Source organism: Psammomys obesus, unplaced genomic scaffold, assembly GCF_907164565.1.
Source record: "Psammomys obesus unplaced genomic scaffold, mPsaObe1.curated_primary_1811, whole genome shotgun sequence".
Classification (NCBI taxonomy): domain Eukaryota; kingdom Metazoa; phylum Chordata; class Mammalia; order Rodentia; family Muridae; genus Psammomys; species Psammomys obesus.
Window position 1 is genome coordinate 6,956,853 of NW_026592732.1, and position 18,261 is coordinate 6,975,113.

General features: G+C 38.9%; 1 protein-coding gene across 1 annotated transcript in view; it reads right to left on the reverse strand.

Annotated features, from left to right (window-relative positions):
• Window positions 1–18,261, reverse strand: part of Cntn5 (contactin 5) — a 1,192,645-nt gene that overhangs the window by 350,129 nt on the left and 824,255 nt on the right. Inside the window, exon 9 of the mRNA XM_055615494.1 lies at window positions 1,707–1,809. Coding sequence (XP_055471469.1) covers window positions 1,707–1,809 — 103 coding nt within the window. The remainder of the gene's footprint in view (window positions 1–1,706; window positions 1,810–18,261) is intronic.

The following is an 18,261-nucleotide window of genomic DNA, read 5'->3' on the forward strand; positions in this document are numbered from 1 at the left end:
AAAAAAAGAGTCTGACTTTGGTGGCTCCCTGGCAAATGGCAGCAACACCAGGAGTTAAAGTATCATCCTGCTTCGTACTCTTAACCAATGTCTGTGGCTTTGCAATTGTCCCGTGGGCCAGACCAGATCACCTTTCCCCAAACACACATGCATTGTTATTCCTAAAATTATACTTCTTTTTGTGGAAAAATTTTCTTAAAAAGTGGGCTACATAGACTTTTATTTGGTTTTCTGTCGTATGATTTTAGGTGTGAGTGGAACCGCATAGACATGTTATCACAATATGTCTTAAAATTGCAACACATGGTGGTGATGATGTTTCTCCATGATCCTTTATCCCAATCTGCTGTTTCCTAATATTTTCTCCCCTGCGGTCTAATTCTGCTGCTATTCAGAAATCCACACATTCCTACAACGTGTTTTATCGCTATGTAATAATGTGGGTGTTCGTTGAGCAGCCCTAAAATGACTAGTAACTCTGACTATAATGGGAAATATAATGGGAAATATATTGGGAAAATATAATGGGAAACATCCTCCCTTTCTCTAGTAACTCTGATGACCCGTTTATACAAATTATAATTACAGATCATGAAAGAATCACAAGGTCTTGTCATTCTAAAAATAATAACACTTTGTTTGACACAAATCATAACACCATAATCAAACATCATCAGAGCTCCACTCCTGGTATATATGCTAAGACCTACACTGTTGCCATCATTAACAAGCCACTACACAGCACAGCACTTAAATCTTCAGAAACAGGGCCGCTCAGTCCATCTAGCATGAGGATATAGTCTTAATCCTCTTTTGTTTGGAGAACGTTTGCAATGTACATATTAAGAGCTTTGTTCTCATGCTGCTGCTTCAGGAGACAATCAAATGCTCAGTTGGTCTGTAGCTACTCTCCTATAGCATATGTCTCAGGGTGTGTGTGCATATGTGTTTGTGGGTTTGTATATGTGCACGTATATATGCATGCATGTGCATGTAGGAGTCAGCAGACAAGCTCAGATGGTTTCTCAAACACTATCTTCTTTTGTAAAAGACAGCCTTCTACTGTCCTAGGATTTGTCAAATAGTCCAGGCAGAGACTGGCTATCGCAACACAAAGAACCCACCAGTCTCCCAGGCACTACATTACAAGAACACACAACATGCCTGACTACTTTAGTGGGTTCTTAGACAACATTCTGCTTCTCATTTCTACGTGGCGAGCACTTCACTAATAGAGGCATCTCCTTACCACCTTCAAACCTTCGGTTTTCTTTGTGGTTCTAAGGATTGCACTTACATCCTACCCATTCAAGGCTAGCATTCTATCACTGAGCTGTGTCCCCTCTACTCTTATAAACCTGTAGAGTCCTCACACTCTCAATGTATACTTCCTGCACATGAGTAGAGATGGGACTTTGCCCTTATGGGACTGCTGAAGAAAATCTAAGGATGTAAAGCTCTCCTACATGTAGACAAGCTTCCTTTATGTTAAAACAAGAAATTTCCAAGCACCACTGTGCATACAGATGGCTTAGCAGCTCAAGGGACCTGGCTACTTGTCAATTCCCAGCCTCCCCTTTTTCTAAAAACACGATAGTCACCACAAGGCTTCTGGGAAAGTGAAGCCTAGTAAAATACATGAGCCAAAGAGCTGAGTCATGTTTTAATAAACAATTGTGTCTAATTATAGAATAATATGTACTTACTTGCCAAGTGCGAAGCATTCCATCTTAACAGTTGTTCCCTTAGCAGCTGTAACCGTGAAAGGAAAATGGACCTCAATTTTCGGCTCATATTCTCCCATCACACCTGGGAAATAAAGAACAGTCTTTAAGCGTAAAATGAATGTCACAGTTTTTTTTTTCCAGTGCTGGATATATTATATGGAAAATCACTGTGGTTTCCTAGTTAATGTGTTGGATGACTGCGTGAATTTTTTGATATGTGGAAATAAAGTGCATACTTAGGATCAATCTTCATGGTGACATCGCAATATTCCTGTAAGAAAGTGGTTGCCTATCTGCTCTCCACGTAGACAACATTTTGAAAGCCTTAACCACCAGAGAGAGTTTAGATACTTATTGTTTTAAACATGGTTTATTTAATTATTTATCTGTATATCTGTGTGCCTAAACATGCGTGTGTGGGGGAGTGCCCATGGATGCCAGGAGAGGGAATTGGATTTTATAAAGTAGTTCGAAGACTTTGTAAGCATCCCAACACAGGTGCCATCAACTGAACTCGCCTCCTCTTTTGGAAGCATCAAGGGCTCCTAACCACTGAGCCCCAGTTAGTACTTTTTTATTTTCCAGTTTAAATGTCTAATTTTATTTATGGTTATTATGCATTTTTCTAATTTTAATTTTTTTTAGTAATTACAGTTTATTCACTTTGTCTCCAAGCTGTAACCCCCTCCCTCATCCCTTCCCAATCCCATCCTCCCTTTCTCTTCTCCTATGCCCCTCTCAAAGTCCACTGATAGGGGAGGTCCTCCTCCCCTTCCATCTGACCCTACTTTATCAGGTCTCATCAGAACAGGCTGCATTGTCCTATCTGTGGCCTGGTAAGGCTGCTCCCCCTCCATCAGGGGGAGGTGATCAAAGAGCAGGCCACTGAATTCATGTCAGAGACAGTCCCTATTCCCATTACTAAGGAACCCTCTTTTTTTTTTAACAAAATACATAAATAGAAATATTTCCCATTATAATGAATTGCACTTTTTAAAAAGACAATATGTTAGAAATGTATCTTGATGTGTAAGTTAATATTTATACAGTAATACATGTGTTCTTATTTTTATTTACGTATAATATATTCAAATATGTGTATGCAGGTGCTTACAGAGGTCAGAAGAGGATCGCCTAGAGCTGGAGTTCTAGCAGTCATGACCTGCCCAAGATAGGTGCTGGAAAGTGATCTTGGGTTCTTTGGAAGAGCAGCCAGCACCCTTAAGCACTGAGCCGCCTCTTTTACCCTATTAACTTGTAGCTTTAACTGTCTATAATATGCAAAGCATTTTGCTAAGAATTGCGGAAGTTATAAAGATTAATTAGTCATGTACTTTGCTCTCAAGCATTCAATAAAGGTATTTTTTAAAAAGATGCTCTTGTAAAATCAAGAAAATGGGAAAAGCTATACATCAATATGACAGGAAGTGACAAGTTCCCTGAATGAGGTATATCCTAAGTGTCCTGTGCACTGAAGTATTTAAGCAAGTGGGAAGAAGAGGAGAACGCTCAATACCATTTTGAACTAACCAAGATATAAAAGAAACACCATGAGGGATGGGATGCTCTGTCTTCCTGGTGTGTTAGTGTGTGAAGGAAAGTAATGGGCAACTCTGGAAATATAAACACGAATCAAAGAACAGAGTGTCTCGCCCCTGGGAGAAACTCTTTCAGATTCACTATAACTGAGTTGGATCCACTGGGGTTCTGATTAGATGCCAAAGATGCTGAGGCGGTTGCACACACTGGAGTTTGAACAGTTCAGTCAACCACACGATCTCAGTATTTTTATAAGTAACAAAGATCCAAATTTTAACAAAGCTGAAGGCAAAGAAAGAACAGTAAGTGTGCAAAATGAAAAAAAAAAAGCTGATGAAATTCAACAAGATGCAGTATATGAAATGCGTCTGACTGTCAGAAACAGCACCGTTTCTAGGTCATGGGGATGGATACAGAAGAAGGCAGAGCTGGAAGCTGAAATCTTTCAACACTCCTTGTATGCACAAGGCCCTGGGACTGACATGCATACCACATACACGAGCATAGATAAGCCTGGAACTATGTGGCACAGAAATAAATATTTGACTACACAGTTCAGGAGAAGACAGGAATAGACCCGAGACAGTTGAAAAGCACCAAGCATCACCATTTAGAGGTAGCAGTGGATACCCTAAGTTTGTTTATAACTTCTGCCAACTAACGGTCAGTGCACTCACCGTGGCCTGGTGGCTCCTTGGACTGATGGCATCAGGTAGCCGTGATGCTAGTTTTCTCTTGAACATGATGTTTGGGATCTATGTGGAAAGCACCAGCAGAAACCCTGCAGACATAGGCAGACTCTGCTGCAAGGGAGATCAGTGTGTGTTTGAAGGTATTTATGTCAACAAATGTGTATGCTTTTAGGATTTTTTTGTGTGTGATTCCACATGCATTTTTGTGTATGTGTGTAAGATGAGAGAAGATGCCAGGACAGTTTTAAAATTACATATGATATGGAGATATGGCAAAAGGGAAAGTTATTCCAGGGAAGGTAAAATTTTTATGTGTTTGTTGTGATGAAGCATTTAAGACAAAACTTGAAGGGAAAACGTGTACAATTTTATCAAGGAAGTTTTGAAGATTTTAAGATTATCCTTGCAGTTTTTTTGTTAAACTTTGCAAATCAGTTACAGCAGAGAAATTGTTGATGACACATTAATCACAGAGAGTTTATTGACAACCAACTTGCACCTTCCCATTGCCCAGTGGCCTTTCCATTCATTTTTCTAATCTTGAAATTGATGAACAGAAATGAATTACCAATAATACCAGGTCTGCTCTGACAAGTGAGTTCTGTCAGCTACTTTCTGCTTTCACGTGTGCTGCACATCAGTCAGATGAACAGCCTGTGTGGAGTGGCTTGCACAATGGTGTCACTCCACACAGGTGCTTGGGTGCTCTCTCTCTCTCTCTCGTTTTCTTTTACACTGCTTTTCTTAATGCCTTTCCTTCCCATCTCTAACATTTTCTTTCATGTTCTCCTCAGACTTTCCCTTTCTACCCTGATCTAGTGGGATCTGGCACAAGGTCAGCTAAGTGTATCAGTGACATAAAGTTGGTCCTCATTGCCCTGTTGGGTAGTGCAGTTTCAGGACTCCTGGACATCCTTATTTCTACTTTGTTGAAATGATATCATCTTCAGTTACTTCTTAAAATTGATTCTTCAGTTTTCCTTTCCTTCCTATTAATTTGATTATTCTTCTGCACCTCATTTACCATGATGCAAATTCAATCTAAAGTCATTAGTTGTATAAGACCTTTTGAGTTCTGGGAGTTCTTAAGTGTCATAGGATATTTTAGAGAAGTGGTAAAAATTAATCATGACTCAAAAAAATATTTCTACTTAGTTACTTTTAGAAAAATCTATCTGAGTAGCCTGTAATTTATTTTGGTTTTCTTTCTTAGCCTAAATAAATATTCCACTTCGAACACAATTATATTAACACAGTGTACTCATTTTATTAAAACAGCTAAAATAGAGGTATATATTAAAACAAAATAAAAAGTGTGAATAAGAGACTTTAAAGTACCTAATCTGAGCTGCACTGTAAGAAATCATACTTGTTCTCTTTAATTTTACCCTGACAGCAATCATACATGGTACACAAGAAAGTGCTTCGTTTATGCCTTGCTCTTTGACAGTTGATCAAATTCAGCAATTAAGTTCTACTTTACATTTCATGGGGTAAAACTGACATAGCCATCACTGTGTAGTACTGTCATGGTTTTAACGTCTTAAATACTAGATCTTTATGTTGATCAGGATTTGATGCAGAAAGGCAGGAGAAAGAGGCTTAAGAGCTAGCAGGTTGAAGATGGAAGTGTGTGGACTGGTGTCTTCAGCAAGGTGGCTGTTTGATTTTTCCACTCACCCCATATTGGCTGACTATTGCTTAAGAGCCCAGTTGTATGCCTTTGTGTCTTTGCTCACACCTGTCTCTCTTGACTCACTTGACAGCTCCATTTTAGAATTACATGCCATTAAGACAACCTCAAATTGCCTCAGTTCCTAATAAATGGATGCCCTCCAGCTGAGAGTCCATTACTCTCCTTCAGAGCCTTTATGGTTGTTGATTTCCTTCTTTATTGTGATTGCTTATAGAGAGTCAGGGCACATTTCCCTAAGTTGATTGCAATTCGGAGCATATTACTGAACAGAAAGCTGATGCCATCAGAAAAATCTGCACAACTTATTAATATTTTAAAATACAGCGTCCAACTCGACCTAGTGAATAGTGAAGAACTGTAAAGAGGTAGAGCTCTGAGCTCCGTTCTGAGTGAATTCTCTGAGTGCTTTGATGCACATTCACAGTATTAAAGTGTAGAATAGCATTCTTAAATGAGTCTGACAGTTTCTGCAAACATCAGTGACTTACCCTGGTACTAGGGCTGTAAAGAGCTGTATCGCTACCAAAGTTGGGCTTTATTTTTATTTTTATTTTTTATTTTTTTTGCTGGGGATGTTTCTAGTTAGTTATTCTATGCAATAGCAGGTGTTACATACTTTAGTAAACCATTGTGGTACTCACAGTGAAACTCTTTTCTAAGATACTAGAGTCATATCTAATAAATGTACAATGATCGACTGAGAAAACAAGATGGGAAGGTTTAGCAAATCTTTTTCTTCTGTGTGTTTTATGTGTATTTACATTTTTATTTACATCATATTTAATGTGTTTTTGTCTTTCAAGAATAACAGCTACTTTCTTTAGGATTTCTTTGGGAAAACACTAATCCTGTGCATCTGATAGAGAAGGCACCATATTTCTACACCACTTCTGCCTTAACTTGCTGCCAACACCTGACTCACGCTTAGCCAATCAGATTAGCCAATTGCCTTATTCATCATACAGATTAATTACTGGAAGGGTTGCTGTGGTTAAGATTTTTCAAGGAGAAAAAGAGAATCTAAGTCTTTGTTCTTTGTTGGTATCTGATGTGCACGAGACCTACACTTTGTGGAAGGAAATGTTCTGCTATGGAAACAAATTAACACAATCTTGATGGAATTAATTAGTATATGTAGATAGAGGGAGCAGAAGTAATTACTGGCAATATGTCACAAGTCATTTATGTTCAAGATTTAGGCTCATGCCCTTTTCACCACTAAAATGATTGTGTTAGTAATTTCAGTTTTCGGATTTCATCATAGCAAGATCTGACCAATGCATTATATGGAAGACAACTGGTGTTGACCTGATCCCAGGTTCTTGTGGGAAGCAAAAGTTCTTTCTGTGGATAGAACTAGCTGTGGACAGCTGCTTGCCTGGAAAAATTTGTTTTGTTATAGATTATTCAGTGAAAAATATGCTTTACCTTTTATGCAGACAGAAATAAGCAGGAGGTATGCCAAGTTTCTCTAACTTGTCTGTGAGTCCTTGAACCGTGTCTGCCATACAGAAATGAGGTCTTTGAAAACAAACTTAACTGTTTCATGAACCCTGTCCTTGGAACAATGTAAACTGTATTTGCTTTGTCTTTAAAAGGGAATTGGAAAATGAACTGTTGCTTTCAGTACTGAATGATAGCCCTCTCGAAACTACCCTAAATTTTCTGTCTCTTTCTCTTAACCTGTAACTTCTCAATTGCCACTTTCTCCTTTGTGTCCTGGATTACCTACGGCCATTTTCATCAGGTTTTATCTCCTCTCGGTAAAAATCTAAACTCACTATGCTTTATTTAGACAAAGGACAAGATGGGGTGATTTTATATTCTTGTTCTTGCTCTCTTTCAAAGCATTTTATATTTTAGTAGAAAATTTAAATTCTCGTGAGATAGAAAACTCAAGCTATACAAACAGTATTATAGAAGAGGACATGTGCAGATAGAAAAGCTTAGGGAGACTACATTGAAGATGAAGGAAAGGAGAGATGATGAACAGACAAATAGGAAAAATAGTTCAATTGGATTGAGACAGTTATATTGGAGTTATAGGATATGGTGGGTGAAAATTTAATAATGAGGATGCAGAGGCAATTATAATAGTCATAGAAGTTAGACTGTCTCTGTGGCTTCTAGTGGGTATTTAATTTTATTTCAAAGATTATGCAGGTGTGGTGAGAGAAATTTCAAAACGAAGTTGGTATTAGGTGATGAATAATATTTAGTGGCATACTTTGTCATTTTTCTACAATGATGCTAGTAGCAGCTCTATAAAATTATGTGAGCACTTTTAGAAATATTGTTTCAATAACCAATAGTCATTTGGTTTCACTAGTCATAATGGTTAGTTTTAATTGTAATTTGACACAACCAGAGTCTCCCGGGAAGGGACTGTCAATAAAGGATTGCATCTATTTGGCTGGCCTGTGGGAAAACATCACAAATAAACTTAATTTATGTGAGAAGCCACAGTCCACTGTAAGTGGCACCATTCCCTAGTCAGGGGTCCTGAATTACATAAGAGCCAAGAAATCAACCTGAGCACAAACAAGCAAATGAGACCGCACACACTAATTTCTGTCTGCACTTGTCTGTGGATGGGATTTGAGCAGCTGTCTCAAGACCCTGCTTCCCTGACTTCTCCACAGTGAGAGAGAATCATCTAGAATTGTGAACTTAAATAAATCCTTTCTTCCCTAAGTTGTTTGTTTTCACAGGGACAGAAAACAAGCAAACAATCAACCAAACCAGGTCAGACATGGGGTTCCAATTTTAATTATTTGTTATTATCTTGAGGAAACTGAAGAGAAATACAGTCATTGTGTTATATGAGCCCTCGGTGATGGAATGAATCTAAATAGAGAATAGGAAATATCAATAGTAAAAAAATGACACAAATGAGAAAGAAGGAAAACAATTGCTAAAATGTGCACATTGCATCTAAATATATGTGCTATATTTGGACTCCTCATATCAACACATATTCCATGCCATGACATATTAGATTGTACCACAAGTTCTCAACCACACTCTGCCATGGCTGGAACATCCAGGCAATCACAGAGCTGAGCAGGGCTCCAGTTATCTCATATACAACAGTGATACTAATTTTCCAGTGAGTTTAGAAATTTAGTACTATGTTCAGAAATATATATTATTATATAGAAGAAGTAGATATTTTGTTCGTTACTGTTTTCTGGAAAATGTAGAAGCCATAATATGTGGAAGTTTTAATCACTTAAGAAAGTGTTCTAAGGCACCTTCTTTTCAGTCTTGTAATGAGCAGCAGGTAGCCAATAATTCTATAATCTTAGGCAGAAAGTCTATGCTGTGTTTTCCTTTTTAAAGGTGTATATTCCTGCCTATCCTCTCTTTCTGTGCATCATGCTATGTCTATAAAAGGAGGGAAGGATTTCCAGACAAGAGAAAATAATGACACAATTTATCAACAAATGCCTGGACCATTACGGGTACCATTGATGTGAAAGAGAACCTACAGTTTTTAATCATTGGAAAAAAATATCTCTATTACTATTATATATGATCTGAAACTTAGAAAAAAAGACCATGGATTTATCTTTAAACTATCAAATGAATTTAGTAAGGATCCCACTCCACATTGTAATTGTTTTCCTGTGGTTACTGAATTTTAGGAATTATTTTCTATTATCACTCTGATTTAGAAAAATGTAGCCATCTCTCTCCATCATTATCTGAACGATTTTTCTGCATGATCCATAAAATTTTTATTAATATAAAGCCTAAAGAAAGAAAGTTTGTATTGCTCTTGAGTATATATGCTTCCCAATGCGTTAAAATAGTATACTAGGGAACTTAAAGTTTTAAAACACCACCATAGAGCTAGTGCGGTGGCTCAGCAGTAAAGGCACCTACCATTCAACCCTGAAAAACTGCTGATGATCCCTAGAACCCACACAAAAGTGGAAGGAAAGATATAAGAATTTCTCTATATATTAATGTAATAAAACATAACTATTTTACAAATATGTCTCTTAAAGCACTTACTGGGATTTTTTGAGTAAAGTCCTTTTGGCTTTATGAAGTATATATGTATCTTCATGTCTTTCTGACTGTTTATATCGTAGGAATTGGAATATCTTGAATGTGTTAAAAAAGAGAAAATTAGATAGCTGCACAAACATTTGACTTTTATGAGGCGCCACGAGGACTCACATAAATGTGAGGTTGACATAACAGAATGGATTAATGAGGAACCTTGTTTTGGTTTACAAGGCCCTTCCTTGGAAGCTAACCCTGTGTAGAAGCAAGGGGAGAGTGGCATTTATAGAACAAAACAAATTTAATCAGAAAAAAAAGTAGAAATTCCAAATATCATACCAGTACTCAATTCATTTAATATACTTTGAGGACCTCGAAATATTCAGCAAGAGAATCGCAACACGGAGTTGGTTCTTTTCTACTGTGAATTTCTTACACACAATGGTTTCTGTTTAATTCCCTAAAACTTTTATGCCTCCTGGAATATTTTCTGACATAAGGAGATGGAAAAATGTCTTATGCCTACAATGAACTTATTGAACAGAACATACCACATAATCATATGCTGCTATATCCACAGTCATTTGATGAGAAACTGAACAACCCGGTGATAGAAAAGAAAATGAGGGTGAGTCCAGGCCAACCCAAGTCACAAGGAAGCAGTATGTGCATGGAGTGCTGGACAAGACCCCCGACCAGTGGAAAACCTCTGCATTTATCGCTGCACTGCATGGTGACAAGCAGAAACATCTGTTGCTGTGACTCCTGGAACTACGTCGACTCAACTGCCTCCTGCCACAGACTCACGAAGCCACGGCATTTCCCAGACCCCGGCCGTGGCTTCTACAGTAAGTCCCTTGTCTTATGAACACAAAAAGTCTCTTGAGCATCTGTCCTTGGTCACTACATAGAACACTGTTTTCACTCATCTTATTGCTTTCTACCTCTGAGCTTTTAATCTTCCAATAAATCATTCCTCCCAGGAAGTTTTTCTTCTGCAGAGCTGTTTACAAGCCCACACAGCACCCTGCAATGCCAAGAGCCTTTCACTACCCTGGAGGAGTTACTTCTGCCGGCTTGACTGATCAGCTGCTTGACGTAAAACTTTCGGAGAAAATGTGACAGATAACATGCTTTAGACTATTGTTGAAAGTTTATTTTTTACTTCCTTCTGCTTGGATTGTTTTCTGAAGGCAGTCTGTGGAGAATGCCATCTTTCCTGCTGGTAAATCTCACATGGAAGATCTTTTGCGTACTATGCTCCGTTTTTGTTTTTTTTTTTTTTTTTTTTTTCAGTAAACATCTCAACATGAATTTCATTTCACAAACTCGGTTGGTTTCTCTGAGTATGTATATGTGTGTGTATGTGTAGGTGTGTGTGTGTGTGTGTGTGTGTGTGTGTGTGTGTGTATGCCTGATACTGTACAAAGGGATCTTGTTCCTAGAGATGATGCTATGATCACAAACTCCTCTCAGGACTTCATGTGCACAAAAGACAAGGTATTGTCAAGAAACTGAACACCGGCTAGAAACCCAATGCTTTGTTCAGTCTTTGCAAGGAGATTATATGAATCTTGCAAAACACAGCTGAGCACTCAGGATTTTCCCTACTTGAAGTGAGAGAAATGAGTGTTGTAAAGTATGGGTAGCTCCCTCGGCATTGCTCATCTATTTAATGAGTCACAGGGCTCAAACCGTAGTTCTCTTAGCCTTGAAGGCACTTCCCCCCTTGTGCCTATGATGCTCCCCAGGAGAAGCTCTTGTTTGTGAAGCAGAGTGCATTATTTATTTTTATTAATTACAATTTATTTACTTTGTATCCCAGCTGAAGCCACTCCCTCCTCCCCTCCCAATTCCACCCTTTCTCCCTCATCTCCTCCCATGCCCCTTTCCAAGTCCATGGAGAGGGGAGGTCTTCCTCCCCTTCCATCTGACCCTAACTTATCCAGTGTCATCCAAACTGGCTGTATTGTCCTCCTTTGTGACTTGGCAAGGGTGCTGCCCTATTCAGGGGAGGGAGTCAAAGACCTAGCCACTGAGTTCAGGTCAGAGACAATCCTTGTTCCCCTTACTAAAGAACCCATTTATATACCGAACTGCCGTGGGCTACATCTGAGCAGGGGTTCTAGGTTATATAGAGTCCATTATTTAATCCTTTTAGTTTTTATATGCTCATGTACTCCTTGTAACCTTGCTTTATGGGCAATTCTTACGAAAGTCTCACTTCAACACCCTTTTCAGCCCTTTCTTGTATCTCATTCATTTTTGATACCCACAAACCCACAGAACAATTCTCCACCAGGGGTCCAGGAGTCACACTAGGCTGGGAGGTGATCCTAACTTTCCCTCCTGTTCTCCATTCTGGTTCTTTCAGATTTCCTCTCAGTTCTGCTGCAGACTGCTGTCTGGGTCTCCTCCACCCACATTCAGGGTTCCCCTCATTCTTCCTCATCACCACGTTCAGTCTTCCCTTTTAGGCCACTCTATTGCTTTGTGATACCTGCTGACCTTCAGGAAAACACTTTTTACCAAGGACCCCACAGCCACAACATGTGGCTAGGATTCAGAGTGGACAACAGCAACCAATGAAGGGAACACCCGCCTAACAGAGAGAAGAATAGATATCTACCCCAAGTAACATTTCAGGCATTACCACTATAGAGGCCAACACAAATCACAAACATGAACAGAAGAGAATATGCTTCCTTCAGAAGCCAGAGACCTTATTGCAGTGGATCTCAACCTTCCTAATGCTGTGACACTTTAATACAGTTCCTAAAGTTGTGGTGACCCAAACCATAAAATCATTTTCATTGCTATCTCATAGCTGTGATTCTGTACTGTTGTGAATCATAATGTAAATATCTCATATGAAGAATATCTGATATGCAACCCTCTTGAAAGGGCTGTTTGGCCCTCCAAAGAAGTTGCAGCCCATGGGTTGATAACCATGGTCCTATTGTAATAGGCCTGCACAAGATTTGACTTTATGGGGGGCCACCAGGACTTAACATACATATGAAGTTAACATAGCAGATTGGATGTTAACAAGAAGCTTTGCTTTGGTTACAAAGGACTCTTCCTTGGTGGCTAACCTCTTTGGTCTCTTCTGCTTTGTGGTTTTCACCAGTCCCACACTGGTCCATAAGTACTTCTCCTACTTTCTAAGCTACCCTTGCAGTTCTGTGTTCCCATGCTTTGCTTATTTTCCCTGTCATGGGAACCATCCCACTCAGCTTTCAAAATCAGACTGGAATTTTATCTATTCATCTGGAGAACTAATTTCATTCTCTTCTTTGTTTTCACAGCAGGCAGATCAAACAATTATTTTATTGTCTATCTCATTGCATTTTAATGATGTTTACTTGTCTGTTTTCTTGGTTTCTTTCTGTTTTCTAGAAGTGAAACAATAAAATTTATTTTTCTTTGTACCTAAAATGCTTGAGTATAGATTAACTGACTTCTCTTTGCTTATATGTCACTCCATGTATCCTTGTGTAGATCAGAGTCCATAGCTTTCTAACACTGAATACTTAATTTCAATTTTTAATTAAAATTTTGGTCTTTGATGATTTGTTCTGAGTAATGCAGATGCTGAGACTTATAGGCAAAACTTGGGCAGAGTGCAGGGAATCTTATGAAAGTAGTGGGAAAAAGTAAGCTCTGGAGAGGACAGGAACTCCACAAGGAGAGCAACAGAAGCAAAAAATCTGAGCACAGGGGTCTTTTCTGAGATTGATACTCCAACCAAGGGCTATTCATGGAGATAACTTAAGACCCCTGCACAGATGTATCCCATGGCAGCTCAGTGTCCAAGTGGGTTCCATTGTAAGAGGAACAGTGACCGTCTCTGACATGAACTGATTGGCCTACTCTTTAATTACCTCCTCCTAAGGGGGAAGCAGCATTACCAGGCCACAGGGGAAGACAATGCAGCCACTCCTGATGAGACCTAATTGACTAGGATCAGAAGGAAGGAAAAGGAGACCTCCCCTATCAGTGGACTTGGGAAGGGGCATGCATGTAGAGGGTGGAGGAAAGGAGGGTTTGGGATGGGAGGAGGGAGGGAACCACAGGGGGGATACAAAGTGAATAAAGTGTAATTAATAAAGAACTAAAAAAAGAAAAAAAGCTAGTTATGTCTCATGGATTTATTAAAATAATTAAAGTTCTTTATTTGGTCATTTATAAAGCTTTAAAGATCTTTTGTGACGTGAACCCTTCAACTGTAGTTTTCACTTGACCATTACAAGTCCGTTTCTTCGGCTTAGTCTGTCTCTCCTTACTTATTTATTAGTTATATTGGTATGATAACCTATGTACCCAAATACTCTTAGCAAGTTTGGGTCTCCTAGCTCCACTCTTCTATGGAATATTTTCTATAACTCAGCCCATAGGAATGGTCCATCCTATAAGCTGTTAAGAATTTATGTCTTTTCTACTTTGTTACTCATTGCTTGATGTTTTATAATTTCACATGTTGTTTCTACAGTAACACATAATACATGAAGTACTAAGGCCACATGTTAAACTTAGTAAGTTCTGCACATGAAATCCTATTATGAATCAAATGATAAGAGCTCAGTGCTGAAAATAAAAGTAGACTGCTATAATGATGGATTCCTCAAAGCATTAGAGAAGTTAGGATTACTTAGGACTAGAAAGATATGAAAGAAATTTCTAGGAGTTTCCCCCCAACAGTCAAAGAGTCATACATTTGATTATATTTGGAAGCGATTTTTGAACAGACCAATTCTGAATTCTGTATAGATATAGTTTTATGGATATGAGGAAATATATAATATTTAAAAATAGATTAATACATTAGTATATTTGTGGTTAACTTTTAATCATGAAGAATATTTACCAGAGGTGTTAATTCAGAGACATGAAGACTCTGTCTCAATCTAAAGCTGAGGATTCAATCTCATTGTACTATAGTTTTCACCTGTCTTCCATTCCACAAAGAATCAAGTTTTGCCTTAGCAAAATATACAAATTGGACGAAATCAATCAATTTCCTCATTACCCATTTTTGCACATGTCAGGCAGTCTTAAGTCAAAGTATGGGCAAAAAATTTGACCATAGAATGATAATCCTCAAGTGTAACTATATTAAGAAACAATAGCTGCTAGGACCTGATATTTACTGGACTTTTAAATTCATGCATCTGGGGGCCTGGGAAGATAATATCATCAATAAAACACTTTCAGTGCAAGTCTGAGAAACTGAGCTTGAGGCTAAGAACTCACATGAGATGTTGGATATATCGGCCTCTGCTTATATCCCAGTGTCAGGAAACAAAGCCAGGTAGATCTCTGGGGCTGGCCAGGTGTTCTAGCCTATTTCTCCAGATTCAGCTCAGTGATGGATTGAGGTGGACAGAGCCTCAAGATGAACACTGGAGGCTATTTTCCAACCACACATGTGCCCTTACATGCACACATGCACGCACACACATTTCTTTTATACAGAAGAGAGTGAGTCCTATGCCCTGCCAACAGAGTGAGAGAGGAACTGGGTGAGGGAGGGAATCGGTCACAAACATGGCAGTAATGGAACAAGGAGGAATGGAGAAGAGGGAAAACAGGCCTGTGTTCCCCCTTTGCACATTGTCATCAAGATGGCTTCAGAAGAGTCTCATGTTCTGATAGCTATCATAAGAATTTACTGCCAATATACTTTTGCTATGAATATTGAATTACTAATTCTAAAAAGCTTTTAAAGACTTCTCTGTTGTTTACTTAGTTTCCACACTGGCCTACCCCAGCCTAGCAAATCTGTTGGCTTTAGAGGCTTAAGTCAGCTTAGTAAAATCAAGGTTTAATAATGTAAGCACTTTGATGACAAATTCAAATATAATTTAGAGTCTTATTTCTTTCTTTGTAGTGTTGATATTTGGATTTCTGAATGATTTTTGAAGGTTATAAGCCAAATATTCCTTATTTTTAACTTAGATTTTTCTAATATTTATGAAGTTACCAAAGTTAATTGAAATCTATAATAACAATTATACCACTACCATGACATTTGAGGTTATGCACCAATCATTGTGGCATAATAAAAGGTGACAGAATTAATGGAAGAAACAGTCAACCCTCAGGATTTTCTTTCATTCTAAATCCTTTGTATACCAGCTCTATTCCTCATAACCCAATGAGCAGCTCTGCATATTTTCATCTTGTCTCTGAGGAAATTAACTCAAATTCACTCAAGTAAGTTGAAACTTTTCCTGAAGAAAGTGGGCGATCATTAGAGGCTCAAGCCAGACTCAAGAGTCTTTCACAGACGTGAGACAAGCCTCTGATGAGGGACATGAGGAGGTTTTTTGTTTGTTTGTTTGGGGTTTTTGTTTTTGATTTTTACATACTTCACTTTTTCATAGCCACTTCCTTCTGTGGGGCCTTTGAATATACTTTGCCTCCTTATGGAACGCAGCTCGATCCAGGACAAACAACAAACTCCTTGTCTGCCTTCTACTTCCCTTTTAAACACCAGCCCATTTGTGCTTATTTCCTGAGAGCCTAAAAAGAGTTCATATCTTCCTTCTCTGTAACCATGACATGGGACTCCTGGATATTTTAACCTTTTGCACATTACAACCTGGCTTCCTTTAAGGAGACGATCCTTTCACATGTGTTTTCTACCAGACCACAAGCTTATTTAGAGTTTCCTGGCATGCCATTGTTAGTGTCCCAGAATGAAATAAAAGATAACAGATACTCTGCAAAGTACAAGTATTCTAAGTTTTACATCAATTTCAATCAGATATAGACAGTTGCAAGAATCAAAATATGAAGGGTTAAAGAGACCTGGCCGTGGCTTCCAGTGACCCAGTAAGGTTTTCTCTGAATGCACACAACACAAATCTTTAAAGGCACCACACAGGAGAGCCTCCTCTGCTCCCCTTCCACTCCCACCTCCCTTGCTATAGCAACCAGGTTCCTTTTCTCCCAGAGACTGCTTCAGTTAGGCTTAAAACCACAAGATAAAGCAAACACCAGCACACTAAAGTGCAAATTATTGATCTCTGGTTCTCTTGATGGAATCTCTCTTGTAAAAACAAAATGCTCATTTCCTGTAATGACGATTTACTCCGTGGACTTTTAGCTTGAGTGGCGCATCATGTCACAGGGAGGGAAGGGTTTGCAGAGACTCATATGCTTGCACTCCAGTAAGATTGCCCGGGGGCCTATTTCCGAGTTTCCAATCTCTAGATTATTTTTACTATTATTTTCCTTGCTAGGATCCTTTCTTCTATTCAGAGTTTTAGAGCCTCTGAAAGCTTTTTGAGACTATGTCTTTCATATGAGCAAACACAAAATGAGAAAGGCCTGAGGCAGTGGCCAGTGAGTGAAGGTAGCTGTTGATGAAACAGGAGCCACTCACCCATCTGTACAATTTACACCTCAGGTTTTTGATCATCATGTCGGTGACTGCAAAATATCTCTTCCTGTCAACACTCATTATTTATTAAGCCACCGAGTGATAAAAATATTCATTAAAAAATCAGCATATCCTTCACTTTTTCTTTCATAATTTTTAAGTATTACATTTACAAAGAAGCCTACATGTGAAGAAAAAAGCATGTCATGATATTAAGTAGACCTTACTAATTATAAAGGAAATTAGACTCTGTATTCTCTTGACAGATATTCTGACAGATAATTAACACACTGAGGAGCGGGCAACCTCACATTCTCTAAAGATGAATCCTGCCATTCCCAAAGATCAGTATAACCTCGGTTTTCCTTATGTGGTTATTTCTTGAGCTTTGTTTTATTTCACAAGTTTTACAAATTCACGTTCTCTAGCTAAATTTAGACTAGACTTTGCAGCGCGTATTCCAAGGAAATTAGGAAGAAGCCTATACTGACTGCCTCAGCCAGGATCTTCTGTAAGCCCATCCTGCACATCTCATGTCAAGTGGGCTGGGGAGATGGTCAGCAGCTCCTGTTTATAGTGGCAATACTGTGCAGGGGTGAGGAGGGCCTGGGCTCAACAGCTCCTGTTTATAGTGGCAGTACTGTGCAGGGGTGAGGAGGGCCTGGGCTCAGCAGCTCCTGTTTATAATGCCAGGACTGTGCAGAGAGACAGACACAGGGAACCTTGACACCTTTCTATCCAAATCATCCAACAAATAGGTTCACGTGGAGATCATGTCTCAAAAAATAAAGTGGCAAGTGAGAAAGAAAGAGACTAAATATTAACCCTGGGCCTCTATGTCTTTAACTAGGAACAGCTGCATCTGTAAACACACCCACATCTGCATTCTCCCACGTAGATAGAAAACATCAAAAATTAGAAAAACTGGATCCCAGGGAATAATATAGAAATGAATCTCACCGCCCCGTGTGCTACTGCTCTCCGGCAGGAAAGAGGATCGATTGGATTAAGCAGAAGACTTGATACACAGACTTTATCCTAGATCTGTCACTAATTGTCGCCTGAAAGAATAGATCTGGTGTTTTTCGCCAGCTAACCAGTAAAGTCTAAGAGTAAAAGTGTGCTCTGTAGTGAGATAAGAACAGGGAGAAAGGTCCACCACCCACAACAGTTGCAGGCTCATGCGTGTAGCCCTGTGTGGTGTTT